The sequence below is a fragment of the Eufriesea mexicana genome, unplaced genomic scaffold (genome assembly GCF_001483705.2).
Source record: "Eufriesea mexicana isolate 0111107269 unplaced genomic scaffold, ASM148370v2 scaffold5479, whole genome shotgun sequence".
Taxonomy (NCBI): Eukaryota; Metazoa; Arthropoda; class Insecta; order Hymenoptera; family Apidae; genus Eufriesea; species Eufriesea mexicana.
Genome location: NW_016913426.1, coordinates 33,815 through 53,844, shown reverse-complemented (window position 1 = coordinate 53,844; position 20,030 = coordinate 33,815). Strand labels below are relative to the sequence as shown.

Below are 20,030 nucleotides of genomic sequence, written 5' to 3'. Positions count from 1 at the left end.
CCAAACGCAACACAGCTTAAGGTGCCGAGGCCGCTATTGCTGGCATCCACACAGCCAAGCAGAACATATTAGAGCACAGTAGATCGCAGAAGTCCACCGAATTGCAGTGCATAGCACAAAAGCCAAATCCACCATAACCAAACGTAAGCTAACCTAACCCAGCCAAACGTAACCTGGCTCAACCAAACGTGCGACGACCGCTATAGCTGGTCCCACAGAGACAAGCAAATGCTAGTATAGCAATGCGGAGAGCAGGTATCCATCGAATAGCTGTGTATTGCACAAATGTCAAAGCTACCCTAACCAAACCTAACCTAACCTAACCTACCCAAACGTAACATAACTCAACCTTACGTGCCGCGACCACTACTGCTGGCGTTTCCAGAGACAAGCGGAATATGAAAGAGCAGAGTGGAGTACAGAAGTCCAGATAATGTCTGTGTCGAGCACAGGAGTCAGTGATATCATATCCTACCCTAACCGAACGTGACTCAACAATCGAAGCCTCTCAGAACCTAAGAGAGAGACCACTATTATAGGGCACCCCAGTGTCGAGCGGAGTATGCTAGAGAAGAGTAGAGCCAAGAAGTCCATAGAATAGCAGTGTTGAGCTCAAAAGTCGTAGGTTTCCTAACCTAACCCAACCAAACATGACCTAACCAAACGTAACCTGAACAAACCTAAAGCGCCGCGACCACCATATCTGCGCCTCCCCCCACAGCAAAGCATGGCATATTAGGGCACAGTAGAGCGGAGAATTCCACCTCACAGCTGTCCATGGCGCAAAAGCCATAGCTATCCTTTGCTAACCTAAACAACCGCAGGATTACCAGACGTAACAGATCTCAGTCTAACATTCCGTCACCACTACTGCTGGCCTCCGCAAAGCCAAGCAGAACGTATTAGAGGAAACTAGAGCGCAGAAAACCATAGTATCGTAGTGTACAGCAGAAAAGTCTAGGACACCCAGCAGAACCCGGACCAACATAACCTACCCCGACACAGCCATACTCAAAATAACGTACAGCGACCAATGTTGCTGGCCTGCCCAGTTCCAAGCTGAATAGAGTACAGCACAGAAGTGGGCAGGAATCCACCGAATGACTGTGTACCGCTCGAAAGTTAAATATATCCTAACCTAACTCAGCCTAACCAAACAACCGAGCGTAACGTAGCTAAACGTGGAGTGCCAAGAATACTATTGCTGGCATCGTCAGAACCAAGCAGATCATATTAGAGAAATGTAGATGGCAGCATTCCACCAAATAGCGGTGTACAGCACAAAAGACAAATATATCCTTTCCTAATCTAACCAAACGGAGCAATGCCAAACGCAACGTAACATAACCTAACGTGCCGAAACCACTATTGCTGGCCTCCCCAGATACAATCAGATTATGCTAGATCACAATAGATAAGTGCGTGGCATACGACTCAATGCTATCCTGACCTAACGTAACCACGCGTAACATGACCAAATGTTATATATCTCAAACAAGCGTATCAAGACCACTATTGCTGTCTTCGCCAGAGCCAAGCAGAACATACTAGAGAGCAGTGGAGCGCACAATTGCACCGAACAACCGTTTGTAACACGAAAGGCAAAGCTATCCAACCTAACCTGAACAAACGTAACGTGACCAATCGCAACATAACCCACACTAACATGCCGTTACCATTATTGATTCTATCGCCAGATCCAGGCAGAACATATTAGGTCAACGCAGAGCGCAGGATTCCACCGAATGTCGGTGTATAGCGCAGAAGTCAAAGATACCCTTACCTATCCAGGCCAAACCTAACCTAACCAAACGTAGCATAACTCAAACAAACGTGCCGAGAACCCAATTTCTGGCCTCCCCACAGTCGAACGGAGTATGGCAGAGCAATGTAGGGCGTAGAAAGCCACCGAGTATTGATGTCAAGCACAAAAGTCAAAGCTACACTCTCCTGAGCTAACGAATCGTGACACTACCAAACGTAGCCTAACATAACTTTTCGTACCACGACCGCCACTGCTGGCGGCTCCAGAGAAGGGTAGGGTGTAGTGGAGCCAGGTAGAGCGCAGAAAGCCACCAGATATCAATGTGTGGCATAAAAGTCGAAGATAAACTTACCCAACTCTACCAAACGAAACCTAACCAAATGTGGAATATCTAAACCTAACGTGCCGAGACCTCTCCTGCTGGCCTACCCAGAGCCAGGCTGAACATACGAGAGCATTGTACAGCGCTGGAATCCACATAGTAGCAGCTTATAGCACAAAAGTCAAAGATATCCTGTCCTAACCTATCCAAACCTGACATCACCGAACGCAACATAGCACAGCCTAACGTGCCGAGATCACTGCTGCTGGCTTCCCCATTGACGAGCTGAATATACCAGAGCACAGTAGAGAGCAGGAAACAGCCGGATAGCATTGTATAGCACAAACGTCAAAGCCATGCGAACCAAACTGAACCTACCGTATTCAAGCCAAACGTAACATGGCACAACGAAACGTTCCGCGCCAGCAATTGCTGGATGCCAAGAGACAAGCAGAGGCTAGTAGAACAATGCAGAGCGCCAATGTCGGCCGGAAAGTATTGCATACCACGAAGGTCAAAGCTATCCTAACCAAGCCATACCTAAGCAAGCCAAGCCAAACGTAACGTAACACAACCTATCGAGCCGTGGGCACCATTGCTGGCCCCCAGATCCAGGCGGTGCGCATTAGAGCACAGTAGGTCGGAGAAATCACCCGTATAGCAGTTTATAGCGCAAAAGTCAAAGCAATCCTATCATAACGTGTCCAAACGTAACGCATCCAAGCGTAACCAAGCTCAACCCATCATGCCGCGACCGCTATTGCTGGCTTCCTCTGAGTCGAGTAGGGTGTAGTAGACCGACGAAGAGCGCAGATATCTGCCGAATAGCTGTGCACAGGGCAAAAGTCATATCTCTCCCATCCTAACCTAACCAAACGCAACATGGACAATCCGATACCTAACTCAACCTAACGTGCCGCGGACACAATTTCTGGCCTCCCCGGGTCAAGGCGGGGAATATTAGGTCACAGTAGAGCGCAGAAATCCACCGAATAGCAGTGCATAGCACAAACGTCAAAGATATCGTAGCCTAACATAACCGTACAAAGCATATGCAAACAAAACGTTACACGAACTAACGTGTCTAGACCACTATTACTGAGCTCCACAGAGCAAAGCAGAGCATATTAGAGCACAGTAGAGCGCAGAAATACATCGCATAGCAGAGTATAACGCATAAGTCTAAGCTATCTTGCCCCAACCTTACCAATCGTAACTCAACCGAACGTAACCTAACTCAACATAACGTGCCGAGACTTCTATTGCTGGCATAGCCAGAGCCAAGCAGAGCACGCAGGAGAAATGTGTAGCGCAGAAATCCAGCGAATAGCAGTGTATAGCACAAAAGTCGAAGCTATCCTATCGTAACCTAACCAAACGTAACATAACCAATCGTAAGCTAACGGAATCTATCGTGCTGAGACTACTATCGCAGCTCTCCCCAGAGACAAGCGGAACATACTAGGGCGCAGTAGGGCGCAGAAATTCTCCGGATAGCAGCGCATAGCACAAAAGTCAAAGCAATGCTGACCAAACCTAATCCAACATTACCTAACCAAACGTAGCCAAGCAGAGCCTCTCGTGCCGCGACCCCTATTGCTGGCCTCCCCAGAGTCGAGTATGGTATAGTAGAGCAATGTAGAGCGCAGAAATCCGCCAAATAGCAATGTATATCTGAAACGTCACAGACGCTCTGCCCTGTCCAGGCGTATCATAACCATACCAAACGTAGAATGACAAGACCTAATGCGTCGCGACCTACATCGCTGGCCTCCCATAGCCAAGCAGAATATACCAGAACACAGTAGACCGCAGAAGTCCACCGAAGAGCAGTGTAGAGCACAAACGTGAAAGGCTTCCTAACCAAACTTATCCTTCCCTAAACAAACCAAACCTAACCTAGCTCAGCCGAACCTGCCACGACCACTATTGCTGGCCTCCCGAGGGTCAAGCAGAAGCTAGCAGAGCAATGCAGAGCGCAAGCATCCACCAACTAGCAATGTACAGCACCAAAGTCGAAGCTACCCTATCGTAACTTGACATCCAAGTCCAAAATTGACATAACCGAACATAGCTTAACTCAACCAAACGTGCCCATACCATTATTGCTTGCCTCCCAAGAGCCATGCAGAATATACTAGGCCCAGTGGATCGCTCTAATACACCGCATTGCAGTGTATAGCACAAAAGCGGAGGATATCCTGTCCTACCCTGCCCTAGCCTAACACAACTGAACGTATCGTGACTTAGAATAAAGTGCCCAGACTACTATTGCTGGCCTCCCCAGAGAGAAGCAGAACATACTGGAGGAATGTAGAGCGCAGAAATCCACCGGATGCCTGCGTATATCAAAAGTCAATGCAGGATGTCCTTGACCTTTGCGATATGAATAGCAATGCTGTTGATTTCTGAGCTGTTCCGTGCCCTACCATATTCTGCTTGTCACTGCGGAGGCCGGCAATAGTAGTCTTGGCACGTTAGTTTGAGTTAGGTTACGTTTGCTTATGGTACGTTTGGTTAGGTTGGGAAGGGATAGCATTGACTTTTGCGCTATGCACTGGTATTCGGTGGATTTCTGCGATCCGTCCACCTATAATATGCTCTGCTTGACCCGGCGGTGGCCAGCAATACTGGCCGCGGCACGTAAGGTAGAGTTATATTGCATTCGGCATGGTTTGGTTCAGTTGGTCTAGGTGAGGATAGCTTTGACTCTTGTACTGAACACAGATAATGTTTGGACCTCAGTGCTCTACTGTGCTCTATCGTATTCCGCATGTCTCGGGGAAGGGCAGCATTAGCGGTCTCAGCACGTTAGGTATAGCTAAATTACGTTTGGTTATGTTACGTTTGATAATATTTCGATTGCTTAGGTTAGGACGGAACAGCTTTGACTTTTGCGCTGTACGCCGATATTCCGTGGATTCCAACGCTCTACATTGCCCTCCTATACTCCGTCCGAATCTGGGGAAGCCAGTAATAGTGGTCTCGGCAGGTTGGGTTAAGTTAGGCAACGTTTGGATATGTTATGGTAGCTAGTGTTAGGTTTGGACAGCTTTCCCTTTCGTGGTATAAACTGTTGTTCGGTGGATTTCTGTGCTCCACTGAGCTCCAGTCTGTTCTGCTTGACTCTGTGGAGGCCAGCAATAGTGGTCTCGGCACGTTAGTTTGAGATATATGACGGTTGGTTATGTTACGTTTGGCTAGGTTAGGATGGGATAGCTTCGACTCTTATGCTACGCACCGCTATTCCGTGTACTTATGCGCTCTACTGTGCCCTACTATATTCTGCTCGAATCAGGGGAGGTCAGCAAAGGTGGTCGTGGCGCGATATGTTGAGTTAGGTTACGCTTGGTTTGGTTAAGATAGGATATCTTTCACTTTTGTTTTGTAAACTGCAATTCTGTGGATTTCTGCGCTCTACTGTAATCTAATATTCTGCGTTTTACAGCTGCGAGGTCAGAAATAGCGTCTGCGGCGCGTTAGGTTTTGCTAGGCTAGAATATGCCTGGTTATGTTAGCTTGGGTTATGTTTGGATAGCTTTCCCTTTCCTGCTATATGATGTCGTTCGGTGTATTTCTCTGCTCCGCTGCGCTCTAGTATGTTCTGCTTAGCTTTGGCGAGGCCAGCAATAGTGGTCTCGGCACATTAGTTCGAGATATACAGTGGTTGGTCGTGACACGTTTGGTTAGGTTATGTCTGGGTAGCTTGGACTCTTACGCTGCACACCGTTATTCGGTGGAAATGTTCGCTCTAGTGTGCTCTAGTATATTTTGCTTGCCGCTGGGGACAACAGAAATAGCGATCTCGGAACGTTGTGTCATGTTACGTCGCGTTTGGCGATGTTACGTTTGGTTACCCAAAGATGGGTTATCTTCGACATCTGTGCTATACACCGCTATTCAGTGGACTGCTACGCTCTACATTGCCCTAATATGTTCTGCTTGGCTCTGGGGGGGGGGGGGGCAGCAATGATGGTCACGGCACGTCAAGATGAGTTAGTTCACGTTTTGTTTCGTTACGCTTGGTTAGGTTAGGATAGCATATCTTTGACTTCTGCGATATATACCGCTGTTCGGTGGGTTTCTGCACGCCATATTGCCCCAATATGACCTGCTCGGCCCTTGGGGGGCTGGAATAGTCGTATCGGCACTCTAGGGTGTGATAGCTTACGTTTGGTTACATTTCGTTTGTCCTGGTTAGGACAGGGTAGCTTTGACTTTTGGGCTATACACATATATCCGGTTGATTTTTGCACTCTACTGCTTTCTCATATCTTCTGCTTGGCTCTGGGGAGGCCAGAAGTTGTGGTCTAGGCTCCTTAGGTTCAGTTATTCTACGTTTTGTTAGGTTACGTTGGGTAAGGTTGGGGCAGGGTACCCTTGACTTTTGTGCTGTGCGCTGCTATTTGGTGGCTTTCTGCGCTCTACTGCGCTCTAGCGTATTCTGCATGGATCTGGGGAGGCCAGCAGTTGCGGTCTCGCCACGCTGGGTTAGTATAGGTTGCGTTTGGTTGGGAGTGCCGCGCTGAATGTCGAGCAAGGCGGGCGCGTTCACGATGCTCCTACTAGTGGGAGGTATTTTCGGCGGAAAAGTGCGTCTTCTGGCGCATGCGTTAGTGCCATTCTGTGCGTGTGGTGCGCGGGTGCTCGTCGCCGGGACTCGCGTCGCGGAGTGTGCCGTGGTGACGATAAAAATTGAACTTGTTTGGAAGTTTTCGTTTTCCTTTATTCGTGGCATCAACGAAGTTGTGGACGCCGCTACGTCGCAGGCAGTCGAGGGACGTTGCACATTGTCTGCCGCAGAGCCGCACGCCTGCCCAGTGAGGGATACCTCGGCCGAGGGTCACGCTACAGTGCAAGCGGCGGAGCAGGGGCTCGCAGCCCGTACAGTGGTAATCATCCCGGGGAGGACGGGCAATTTACCGAAGAGTGAAGGTACGGGTACAGTTAGTGGTGTCGACGCGGCTCCAGTGGAGATTCCCCCTTCAAAGGACTGGGCAATTAGCACTACTGCAGGTGCTCCGCGGGGCGTGACTCGTAGCACCGCATTTCGTAAGGCGCTGCCAGCGGACCTCGAGGGGAATACTAATCCCTCGCAGGTGCCGTCAGGGTTACGGGCGACGGCGAAACGTGGTCTTCGTGTGTGCCCCCCGCGTAGACGTCGAAGCGCCCGCGGAGGGCGGTGTTGGAGGAATATGACCCATTCGAAGGTTTGGATGGTATCAATCTCGCCCCGAAACCCACCAGCATAAGCCGGGCGAAGGCGACCTTCCCCATACTGGAGGTGCTCGCCAGAGTGCAGCGTTCGCTGTCTGTTGTGGAACTGTCTGCCGTTATATCAGAGAATAGCGCGAGGATAGAAACGATGGCAGACACGAGTAAAAACCTGCACGGCCCATACGTTCGCGCCTTCCGTATGTGCGCCAGGGTGGAGGATTCGGCCGGCAGGGGGGATGAGTCTGAAAGTAACAGCCGGTCGTTCCCAGGAGACGATGGCGCAGTGGGTCTGCGTGCTGATGGCGGATATCGCCGGTCTGCGGGCGAAGGATGTCTCCCAGCAGGCGGTGATCGCCTCATTGCGCGCGGAGCTGGCTCAGGAGTGGAGGCGGGTAATCGTTTACCCCGCGCACGCTCGAAACGTGCGTGCGTCCGCGGGCGCTGGAGCAGCAGCACCAGCGCCAGAGTTCGGTATGGCGGCTGCCCTCGCGGCACTCGGTCTCCGAATCGATTCAAAGTTCGAGGAGCTCGAGCGTAAGCTCCCCGTGGCGGCCGGGCGGTATGAGCCTGCCCGAGCGCCGGAGCAAGTGAGCTCCACCGCCGGCCTGCGCGCGCGGCCTGTACTGGTGACATCGGCGGAACCTGTCGCGGGCGCTTCCCGTGACGGGCCCGTGGACGCCCCGGCGAAGGCGCCGGTCGCGGCTCCAGTCGCAGCCGGGAAAGACGCAGAGGCCAGCTGGTCTCTCGTCATCGGTAAGCGCGAGAAGCGAGCGCAGCTGCCGGCGGCCGCTGCGCGCAACAGCCCGCGATGGTGCCATTGAGTGCGCCGAAGGGAGACGTCGGGAGACGGGGTGCCGCTCCTCGGGGAAGAGCTCCGCCCGCGCGCATACCCGTGACCGCCGCGAAGGCCGGAGCGACGCACGGTGACGACAAGAAGAAGAGCGGCGATGAGCAGGGCCCGATCCTAAAGCGGCCGCCGTCGCGGGCAGCCTTCGCGGTTTGGGTACCCGAGGCGTCGATCCTCTTTTGCGCGGAGGCCATCTCCGCTGCAGGAGGAATTATAAATCTCGCCGACCTCGGGATCGAGAACTTGCGCCCCCGTCGGGCAGCTTCCGGCGGTCTCCTGCTGGAGATCGGCGAACCCGAGGGCGCACAGCGAGCCGCCGCTCTCGCCGGGCGAATGAGCGAAGTGTTGGTGGGATCCGGCGTGCGTGTTACGGTTTCGAACAAAAAAGCGGAGCTGAAAGTGACCGGGATTGACGACTCTGTCACTCCCCGCGAGGTGGCCACCGCCCTGTCCAGGGTCGGTGATTGCACCGAGGCGGAAGCAAGAACCGGTGTGATCCGGACTTCCGCTTCGGGGCTGGCCTCTGTATGGGCCCAGCGTCCCCTCGCGGAAGCGAGAAAGTCCGCTGATTGCGGGCGGTTCCGCGTCGGCTGGACTTCGGCACGTGTCGAAGTCCAGCCAAGTCCGGCGGAGGCACGGCACCTCCAGCGCTTCCGTTGCCTTCCGTTCGGTCACGCAAGGAACGGATGCTCCAGTGCGGTGGACCACAACGACAACTGTTTCAGGTGTGGCGCTGCTGGCTACCGTGACCATGGGTGCAGTGCGCCTGAACCATAGTGCCCGGTTTGCGCCTGGCTCGGTCGCCCCTCCAACCAACGGCTGGGCAGCAAGGCGTGCTGCACGCCAAAGGCAAAATGCGCGGTTCACCAGACTGCTGCAGACGCCGCGCCGCCTCGGCGCCCGCGAGCGCCTATTGGAAAGCCGCGTCCGTGAATTCCGGCTCCGCGAACTCTACCGCGAAGGGCCCGCCGACCGGCGGAGTACCGGGCCCGCGGCTGGCCCAAAAGAAGGGTTGCTAGGAGGAGGCCGTGGACACGTCCTAACTGTCACGCCGTCCACGGTGCTCCAAGCCAACCTACACCACTCTCGGGCGTCGCAGGACATGCTCCTGCAGACGCTCGTTGAGCTGGGTGTCGGGCTGGCTGTCACCGCAGACCCGTACCGTATCCTCGATCAAGACGGGTGGTTCGGGGTTCGGGACGGCTCCATTGTGATCATTGCCATGGGACCACTGTGGACACCCGCACCAACGCTGCTTCACAGCGGTGAGGGTTACGTGGCGGTCTCCAGGAACGACGTAGCCGTGGTGGGGTGCTATGTCTCCCCCTACCGCGGCCTCTCGTCGTGCGAGTTGAACCTGGAGGAGCTCGGAGGTTTCCTTAGTGTACACATGGCTCGTCCACTTCCGGTCCTCAGGGAAATCAGTGCCCACTCCGTGGCGTGGGGTTCCCCGGGAACAGACGCTCGGGGTGAGCGCCTGCAAGAATGGGCCTCGGGGTTGGATCTCCGGTTTCTCAACCGGGTTTCCGTAAGCACGTGCGTCCGGTGGAACGGCATGTCCATCGTGGACTTGTTCGCTAGGCCGGCAGCTGTGCGGCGAGTCACCAGCTGGAGAGTGGCGGTGGAAGTGGAAACGCTTAGCGACCACGTCCACGTCACCATGATGCACGTCGTCACTCCATGCACCGGTCTGGAAGCACCCAGCGGGAAGCACACCACCGTGTCTCGATTGGCGCTAGGGCGCCTCGACCGCGACCTCTTCGCCGCGGCCGTCCAAATCGTCGCCTGTGCGGATGGGGCCGTCGGGCGCGAAAAGGACGAGGCGGGGTTAGTGGCTATGGGCGGTAATGACCCGCGCGTGCGACGTCGCCATGCCGCGGGTGAGGGAGCCGCTTTCGCGGGGTGCAGAGCACTGGTGGTCGGCCGAAATCGTGCAGCTCAGGGAGCTCTGCGAGCTCGTCCGGCGCCTGTACACCCGGGCGCGTCGTCAACGACACGCGGTATCCGCCGAGGAAATCGCGCGCCCCTATCGCGCGTACCGGTCCGCGGTGGGCGATCTCCGGAGGGAGATTCGCAGATACAAATATCGGCAATGGGACGAACTCCTCGCGACGCTCGAAAGCGATCTGTGTGGACGCCCCTTTAAATTAGTAATGGGGAAGTTATAGGCATGGGCACCCCGCGTGACCGAGCGTATGGACCCCGAGCTCCTGCGGCGGGTGATCGACGCCGACTTCCCTGTGGTGGCGGAGGAGGGGTTGCAACCCGCTGCAGTGCGGTCGGCACTCGTCGGGTGGTCCGAGGAGCTGGAGGTCTCGCGCGAGGAGTTGGGCCGTGCGGTCGTTTGGATGGGGGCGTGGAGAACCGCTCCCGGACCGGACGGCATCCCAGGCCGAGCCTTTGCACTGGCTCTGGAAGCGTGGGGTGACCGTGTGCGACGGCTGTTCTACAGCTGCCTCAGGACCGGTAGATTCCCGGCATGTTGGAAGAGAGCGAGGGTCGTGCTGATCCCAAAACTAGGGAAGGCGACGAACTCTCCGAAGGCATTCCGACCGGTGTGCATGCTCGACGAGGTAGGCAAGCTCTTCGAGCGCGTTCTAGTTGCCCGCCTCCAAGAGCATTTAACCGACGTGGGTCCCTATCTCAGCGTCAGCCAGTACGGATTCCGGCATGGTCGGTCGACGATCGACTCGAACAAGCGCGTTCGTAGCCTGTCGGAGGCTGCCGTTGACCGGGGCGGGGTCTTGCTGCCGGTCGGTGTTGATATCGCCAGCGCCTTCAACACCCTACCCGGGGCCGCCATCCGGTGTGCCCTGTTGTACCACAGGGTTCCCAATACATGATGGCGGTGATCGGCGACTACTTGGCGGAGCGCTCGATCGAGTATCACGGACAATACACGACCGTCGTGCGGGCTACAAACTGCCGGGTTCCACAGGGATGGGTACTCGGGCCGATCCTCTGGGACCTCGCGTGCGGCGCCGTGTTGCGCACTCCCCAAACCCGCGTCCTGAGCTGACGTGTTACGCGGACGACACGCTGGTGATGGCCGCCGGGTAGAGTTGGGAGGAGGCCACGCTGCGCGCGGAAATCGGCGTGGCCCTCGTCGCGAATAGCATCCAGCGGCTAGGGCTGTGCATCTCCCCCGAGAAGACCGAGGCAATGTGGTTTTGCCATCGGCACAACCGGAAGCCGCCCAGGTCCCTGATGCGCGTGGGGAACGTCGTGGTCGAGGTACGGGATCGGATGAAATACCTCGGTCTCGTCCTCGATAGCCGCTGGTAGTTCTACGAACATATGCTAGCGCTGGAACCACGTCTGGAAGGTATGGCTGGGGCGCTGCGTCGCCCGCTACCCAACCTGGGAGGGACAGACGGGAGGGTGCGCCGCCTATACACGGGAGTCGTTCGCTCGGTGGCACTTTACGGGGCTGCGATCTGGGCGAACGGCCTGGTCGCCATTCCGCGCAGTCTGGCGATCAGGGGCGTGCGCGGTTACCTTACGATATCCCGCGAGGCGGCGATGGTCCTGGCGTGTGTCCCACCGTTCGAACTGCAAGCGGTGGGGGATGCCCGTATCTACGGTCTCCTACACGCTGGCGGCGGCCGTGCTCCTGAAGAGGAGGCCGTTTCGTCGAGGAGAAGGGTTCGACAGTACTTGATGTCAGCCTGGCTATCTCGGCTGAGGAAGGCGAGCAGCCGGCGGCACCGGGTGATCGAAGCTGTGCTCTCCGTGCTGGGTGCATGGGGCGCAGCGGCAGCCGGCACACTTTCCGCCTGCCACAGGTGCTAACCGGGCACGGGTGCTTCGGGGTGAACCTGTGTCGTATCGGGCGGGAACGTGAGACGCAGTGTCATCACTGCGGGGCGGGGTGGGTACCGGCGCAGCACACGCTGGTGGAATGTCCGGCGTGGACTCGAGAGCGCCGGGCACTTTGTCGCGTGGTGGGTCGGGAACATTCACTCTCCGTCGTCGTGGCGCGGATGACTGAGGGCTTAGGTGCGTGGCGTGCGGTGACCTGCTTCGGCGAGGCGGTTATGCTACAGAAGGAGGGCGCGGAGAGAGCCCGCGAGGGCGGCGGAGGCTGCAAGCGAGGCGCCGGAGGGCGTCGCGCGCACTGCCGGATTTGTTTACGCGTTAGACCTCCGCCTTCGCGAGCGACCGTGTACCTACGGCCGGGGAGACCGTATCTCTCTCCCGTTGTAACCTAGGTCAGGGTGACTACGAGCTGGCGTGTGGGGGCCCGTCAGATCAAGAGACCGTGATCCGGGCGTGCGGCGTCGCGTGGCGTCCGCAGGGTATGCGTGCGCTGCGGTGCGGTGATATGCGTGTTGTGCGTATGTGTGTGTGTGTGCCTGTAATCGCCCCGTCTCGCGCGCATGGACATGATCGTTTTGGGTGCGATTTCCTGTCGCGCCGGGAGGGAACTGCGGTTGCGTCGCGAGGACTTCCTGGCAATTGCGTCGCCGCGATGTCCATGGCGCACCGAATTGCGAAGGGCTGGCCATCGTGGGGGTTTTAGTGGGTAAAAATTCCACATAACCCAGCCCCCTCCACTAAGGAGGCCGGGCATTTTTGGAAGATTTCCCCCACGTGAAAAAAAGGTTGCGATTGGTTGTATTACGTTTGGATAGGTTATGAGAGCATAGATTTGACTTCGGTGCTATACACTGCTATTGGGTGGATTTTTACTCTCTTCGTTACTCTACTATACTCCGTTCGACTCTCGGGAGGCCAGTATTAGTGGTCTCGGCCCGCAAGCTTTAGTTAGGCTACGTTTGGTTACGTTGCGTTTGTTGGGGTTTGGCACGGATAGATATGACTTCCGCCGTATACGCTAACGTTCTGTTGGCTTCTACGCTCTACTGTGCTCTGCTACATTCTGCTTTGCCCTGGGGAGCCCAGCAATAGTGGTACCGGCAGGTTTCTTCGAGCTGGGCAACGTTTGGTTGGGTTCTGCTGGTTTGTGCTAGGTATGGGTAGCTTAGACTTTTATGATATACACTGCGACTGTACGGATTTCTGCGTTTTACCATCCACTAACATGTTCTGCTTGGCTCTTGGGATGTCAGCAATCGTGGTCGCGGCACGTTGGCTTGTGTCATGTTACGTTTCGCTACGTTACAATTGGCTAGGTTTGGAGGTGATAGCGTCTACTTTTTCGCTATGCACAGCTATTCGCTGGAATTCTGCCTTCTAGTGTGATCTGGTTTATTCTGCTTGCCTCTGGGGGGGGGGGGGCAGCTATAGTGGTCTCCGCAATTTAGGTTGACTTAGATTACACTCTGTTATGCTACGTTCGGTTTGGTTAGGATAGGATAGATTCGACTTTTGTGCTATACGCTGCTATTCGGTGGATTTCTGATCTGTACATTGCTCTAATATGCACTGCTTGGCTCTCGAGGTGCCAGCAATGGTAGTGTCGGCACGATATGTTGAGTTAAGCCACGTTTGGTTATGTTACGCTTGTCTTGGTTAGGACAGAATATCTTTAACTTCTGTGTTATGAGCTGTTATTCGCACGCTTGTTTGTGTTAGGTCACGTTTGTTTGCGATAGGGTAAGTTATATTTGGTTAGGTTGGCTTTGCCATTTGTGCTGTGAAATGCTATTCGGTGGATCTCTGTGCTCTAATCTGCTCTAGTATACTCCGCTAGGCTTTGGGGAGACCAGCAGTAGTGTTCTCGGCACGTTAGGCTGAGATATGTTGCGTTTGACTATGTTGCGCTTTGTGGGGTTAGGATAGGCTAGCTTAAACCTTTATGATATACACTGCTCCTCGGTGGATTTCCGCCAACCGGTATGATCTACTATGCTCTGCTCGACTCTCGGGATGCCAGCAATAGTGGTCGCAGCGCGTTACGTTGAGCTAGACTACGTTAGGTTATGTTACGGTTGGCCACGTTATGATAGGGTACGATTGACTTTTGTGCTTCACACAGTTATTCGTTTGATTCCTGCGCTCTGCGGTGCTCTCATATGTTCTGCTTGGCTCTGGGAAGGGCAGCGATTTTAGTCCCATCTCGTCAGGTTTAGATATTATACGTTCGGTTAGATTAGGTTGTGCCAAATTTGGTTAGGATATATACGCCTTTTATGCTGTACATTGCAATGCGGTGGATTTCGGCGCTCTGCTGTGCTGCAGTATATTCTGCTCGGCGTTGGGGAGACCAGCAGTAGTTGTCGTGGCACGACAGGTTGAGCCGCGTTACGTTTGGTCAGGTTTGGGTGGGATAGGTTAGGGGAGGACGCCAGTGACTTTTGTGCTACACACTGCTACTCAGTCGATTTCGGCGCTCTACTGAGCTCTAATGTGCTCTGTTTGTCTCTGGGAAGGCCAGCAATAGTGGTTTCGTCTCATTAGGTTCAGTTAGTCTACGTTTGGTTAGGCTAGGCTATGACAGGTAGGATAAGTAAATCCCCGACGTTTGCGCTATCCACTGCTCTTTGTAGGCTTCCTGCGCTCTACTGTTCTCTAGTGTGTTCCGCTAGACTGTGGGAACCCAGCAATAGTCGTCACGTCACGTTAGGTTAGGTCAAGTTGCGTTTGGTTATTTTACGTGTGGACGGGTTAGGATATCGGTGGCGTCGAGTTATGTGATGTACACTGCTTTCCGGCCGATATATGCACCCTTCTGAGCTGTAATATGTACAGCCTGGCTATGGGAGAGCCAGCAACGGTGGTACCGGCACGCTACGTTGAGTTAGCCTACGTTTAGTTAGGTTAGATTAGCTCAGGTCAAGATAGGTTATCTTTGACTATTGTGATTTACACTGCCTTGCGGTGGATTTCTGCGCTTTAGTGTGTTCAAGTAAACTCTGGTTGGCACCATGGGCGTCAGCAAGAGCGGTCTCAGCACGTTAGGCCTTGTTATGTTACGTTCGGTTATGTTAAGATTGGTTAGGTTAGGAGAGGATAGCTTTACTTTCTTGCTACACACTGCTACTCGGTGGAGTTCTACGCTCTGCATTGCTCTCCTATACTCCTTTCGACTCTGGGAAAGCCAGTAATAGTGGTTTCGGCACGTTAGTTTAAATTGTGCTACATTTCGTTTGGTTATGGTAGCTTGGGTTAGGTATGGATAGCTTTGCCTCTCGTGGTTTAAACTGCCGATCGGTGGATTTCTGCGCCCCACTGTGCTGCAGTATGTACTGCTTGAATCTGGGGAGACCTGCGATAGTGGTCACGGCACGTTACTTTGAGATATATGACGGTTGGTTATGTTTCGCTTGGTTAGGTTAGGATGGGATAGTTTCGACTCTTATGCTGCACACAGCCATTCCGTGGACTTATGCGCTCTACTGTGCCCTAGTATATTCTGCTTGACTATTGGGAGGTCAACAACTGTGGTCGTTGCGTGATATATTGAGTTAGGTTACGTTTGGCTATGTTACGTTTGGATATGTTAGGAGAGGACAGCATTGCCTTATGTGATATACGCTGCAATCCTGTGGATTCCTGCGCTTTACATTTCCCTAATCTGTTCTGATTGGCTCCGGGGAGGCCAGCAATGGTGGCCTCGGCACGGTAGAATTATTTATTTTACGTTTGGTGAGGCTACGTTAGCTTGGGTTTGGTTTGGATAGCTTTGACTGTCGTGGTATAAACTGTTGTTCGGTGGCCTTCTCCGCTCTACAGTGCACCGGTGTGTTCTGCTCGGCTCCGGGTTGGCCAGCTATTGTGGTTTCGGCACGTTAGTTTGACATATATGACGGTTGTTTATGATACGTTTGCTTAGGTGTGGAGGTTATAGCTTCGACTCTTATGCTACACACCGCTATTCCATGGACTTATTCGCTCTACTGTGCTCTAGCATATTCCGCTTGCCTGTGGGGAGGCCAGCAAAAATTGTCTCGGCTCGTTAGTATATGCTACGTTGCGTTTGGCGCTGTTACGTTTTGTTTGGTTAGGAATGTATATCTTCGACTTCTGCTCTGTAAAACGCCATTCGTTGGACCACTGCCCACTACATTGTCCTAATATGTTCTGATTGGCTCCGGAGATACCAGCAATGATTGCCTCGGCACGTTAGTTTGAATTAGCTTACCTTTAGCTTGGCCGGGTTATGTTAACCTTCTGGGGAGACCTGCGATAGTGGTCACGGCACGTTACTTTGAGATATATGACGGTTGGTTATGTTTCGCTTGGTTAGGTTAGGATGGGATAGTTTCGACTCTTATGCTGCACACAGCCATTCCGTGGACTTATGCGCTCTACTGTGCCCTAGTATATTCTGCTTGACTATTGGGAGGTCAACAACTGTGGTCGTTGCGTGATATATTGAGTTAGGTTACGTTTGGCTATGTTACGTTTGGATATGTTAGGAGAGGACAGCATTGCCTTATGTGATATACGCTGCAATCCTGTGGATTCCTGCGCTTTACATTTCCCTAATCTGTTCTGATTGGCTCCGGGGAGGCCAGCAATGGTGGCCTCGGCACGGTAGAATTATTTATTTTACGTTTGGTGAGGCTACGTTAGCTTGGGTTTGGTTTGGATAGCTTTGACTGTCGTGGTATAAACTGTTGTTCGGTGGCCTTCTCCGCTCTACAGTGCACCGGTGTGTTCTGCTCGGCTCCGGGTTGGCCAGCTATTGTGGTTTCGGCACGTTAGTTTGACATATATGACGGTTGTTTATGTTACGTTTGCTTAGGTGTGGAGGTTATAGCTTCGACTCTTATGCTACACACCGCTATTCCATGGACTTATTCGCTCTACTGTGCTCTAGCATATTCCGCTTGCATGTGGGGAGGCCAGCAAAAATTGTCTCGGCTCGTTAGTATATGCTACGTTGCGTTTGGCGCTGTTACGTTTTGTTTGGTTAGGAATGTATATCTTCGACTTCTGCTCTGTAAAACGCCATTCGTTGGACCACTGCCCACTACATTGTCCTAATATGTTCTGATTGGCTCCGGAGATACCAGCAATGATTGCCTCGGCACGTTAGTTTGAATTAGCTTACCTTTAGCTTGGCCGGGTTATGTTAACCTTACGAAGGATAGATTTGACTTTTGTGGTATACACTGCTGTTCGGTCGATATCTGCGCTCTGCATAGGGATACTGGCCTCCGCTTGTCTCTGGGGAGGCCAGCAGCAGTAGGCGTGGCACGTTTTGTTTTACTAGGTTACGTTTGACTTGGTTAGGTTAGGCTAAGTTTTTGGATATGTTAGGAGAGGACAGCATTGCCTTATGTGATATACGCTGCAATCCTGTGGATTCCTGCGCTTTACATTTCCCTAATCTGTTCTGATTGGCTCCGGGGAGGCCAGCAATGGTGGCCTCGGCACGGTAGAATTATTTATTTTACGTTTGGTGAGGCTACGTTAGCTTGGGTTTGGTTTGGATAGCTTTGACTGTCGTGGTATAAACTGTTATTCGGTGGCCTTCTCCGCTCTACAGTGCACCGGCGTGTTCTGCTCGGCTCCGGGTTGGCCAGCTATTGTGGTTTCGGCACGTTAATTTGACATATATGACGGTTGTTTATGTTACGTTTGCTTAGGTGTGGAGGTTATAGCTTCGACTCTTATGCTACACACCGCTATTCCATGGACTTATTCGCTCTACTGTGCTCTAGCATATTCCGCTTGCCTGTGGGGAGGCCAGCAAAAATTGTCTCGGCTCGTTAGTATATGCTACGTTGCGTTTGGCGCTGTTACGTTTTGTTTGGTTAGGAATGTATATCTTCGACTTCTGCTCTGTAAAACGCCATTCGTTGGACCACTGCCCACTACATTGTCCTAATATGTTCTGATTGGCTCCGGAGATACCAGCAATGATTGCCTCGGCACGTTAGTTTGAATTAGCTTACCTTTAGCTTGGCCGGGTTATGTTAACCTTACGAAGGATAGATTTGACTTTTGTGGTATACACTGCTGTTCGGTCGATATCTGCGCTCTGCATAGGGATACTGGCCTCCGCTTGTCTCTGGGGAGGCCAGCAGCAGTAGGCGTGGCACGTTTTGTTTTACTAGGTTACGTTTGACTTGGTTAGGTTAGGCTAAGTTTGGTCAGGATGGCTTTGACGTTTGTGCTTTACATTGCTGTTTGGTGGATTTCTGCGCTCTTCGTTGCTCTACTATACCGTACTCGAACCTGGGCATGCCAGCAATGGCGGACGTGAAACTATAGGTTGAGTTCGTTTACGTTCGGTTATGTTAGGTTAGGCTAGGTTTGCTGAGAATGGCTTTGACTATTGAGCTATACACAGCTATTCGGTGATTTTTTGCGCATCACTGTGCTCTAATACGATCAGCTTGGACTTGGGAAAGCGAGCAATGCCGGTTTCGGCATATTATTTTGAGCTATGCTACGTTTGGATAGATAGGCTTGGTTAGGTTAGTTTGGGATATCATTGGCTTTTGTGCATTACACAGCAAAGCGGCGGATTTCTGCTCTCTTCTGCGCTCCAGTATACACTACTTGGCTTTGCGACGGCGAGCAATATCGGTATCGGCATGTTATCTTGGGTTAGGCTAGGTTTGGTTACGTTATGTTTGATTAGGTTTGGTAATGACAGCTTTAACTTTCACGCTATACACTGCTATTCGTTGGATTTCTGCGCTCTACCGTGATCTAACATGCTCTGCTTTGCTCTGAAGTGGACAGAAATAGTGGCAGTAGCGCGTTAGGTTTAATTAGTCTACGTTTAGTTAGGTTATGTTGGGTATGGTTGGATTAGGGTACTCTTGACATTTGTGCTGTGCGCTGCTATTTGGTGGCTTTTTGCGCTCTACTGCGCTCTAGTGTATTCTGCATTGGTCTGGGGAGGCCAGGAGTAGTGGTTCCGTCACGTCACGTTAGGATAGGTTGCGTTTGTTTATATTACGATTGGCTTTGTTTGTAGGTGACAGCTTCTACTTTTGTGCTATGCACTGCTATTCGCTAGAATTCCGCTCTCTTCGGTGCTACGGTATGTTCTGCTTGTGCTTGGGGGGGGGGGGGGGCAGCAATAGTGCTCTCCGCATTTTAGGTCGACTTATATTACGTTCTGTTATGCTACGTTTGGTTAGGTTAGGATAGGATAGCTTCGACTTTTGTGCTATACACTGCTATTCGGTGGACTTCTGCGCTCTACATTGCTCTAATATGCTCTGCTTGGCTCCCGAGATACCAGCAATGGTGGTGTCGGCTCGCTATGTTGAGTTTAGCCACGCATGGTTATGCTACGCTTGGCTTGGTTAGGATTGGATATCTTTCTCTTTTGTGTTATACAATGCGACTCGGTGTATTTCTGCGCTATCCGTTGCTCTGCTTGCCTCTGCTTGCCTCTGGGGAGGCCAGCAACAGTGGGAGTGGCACGCTTGCGTTAGGTTACGTTTGTCCTCGTTAGGGTTGGTTGCATTTGGTTTGGGTGGCTTTGACATTTGTGCTGTGCACTGCTATTCGGCGGATATCTTCAATCTACTTTGCTATTGTATGTTCTGCTGGGCTATGGCGAGGCCAGCTGTAGTGCTTTCGGCACGTTAGGCTGATCAAGGTTGCGTTTGTTTATGTTACGCTTTGTGTGGTTAGAAAAGGATAGCTGTGACTTCTGTGCTATATACTGCTCCTCGGTAGGTTTCTGCACTTCACTGTGATCTGATATGTACAATCAGCTCGGATAATGGTAAGACTGCAACTGTGGTCTCAGCACCTTATGCTTAGTTTGGCTATGCGTGCGCGGTTTATGTTCGGTCAGGTTAGGTAATGTTATCATTGGTCCTGCGCTTTACACAGCAACGACGCGGACTTCAGTGATCTACTGTGCTCTAGTATATGCTGCTTTGCTCTGGGGATGTCAGAAATTGTGGTGTAGGGCGGTTAGCTGAAGATGCGTTACGAATTTCTGTGATGCGTTTTGTCAGGCTAGGCTAGGACAGCTTTGGCTTTTGCGCTATAAA

General features: G+C 52.7%; 1 protein-coding gene across 1 annotated transcript; it reads left to right on the top strand.

The window, feature by feature from the left end:
* Positions 1-9,253: 9,253 nt before the first annotated feature.
* On the top strand, positions 9,254-10,957 carry LOC108552105 (uncharacterized; the record flags this gene model as incomplete). Its single annotated transcript, XM_017906510.1, has 2 exons — positions 9,254-9,620; positions 10,426-10,957. Coding segments are annotated over exons 1-2 (899 nt in total), but the record flags the coding sequence as incomplete, so codon positions are not given.
* Positions 10,958-20,030: the final 9,073 nt, after the last annotated feature.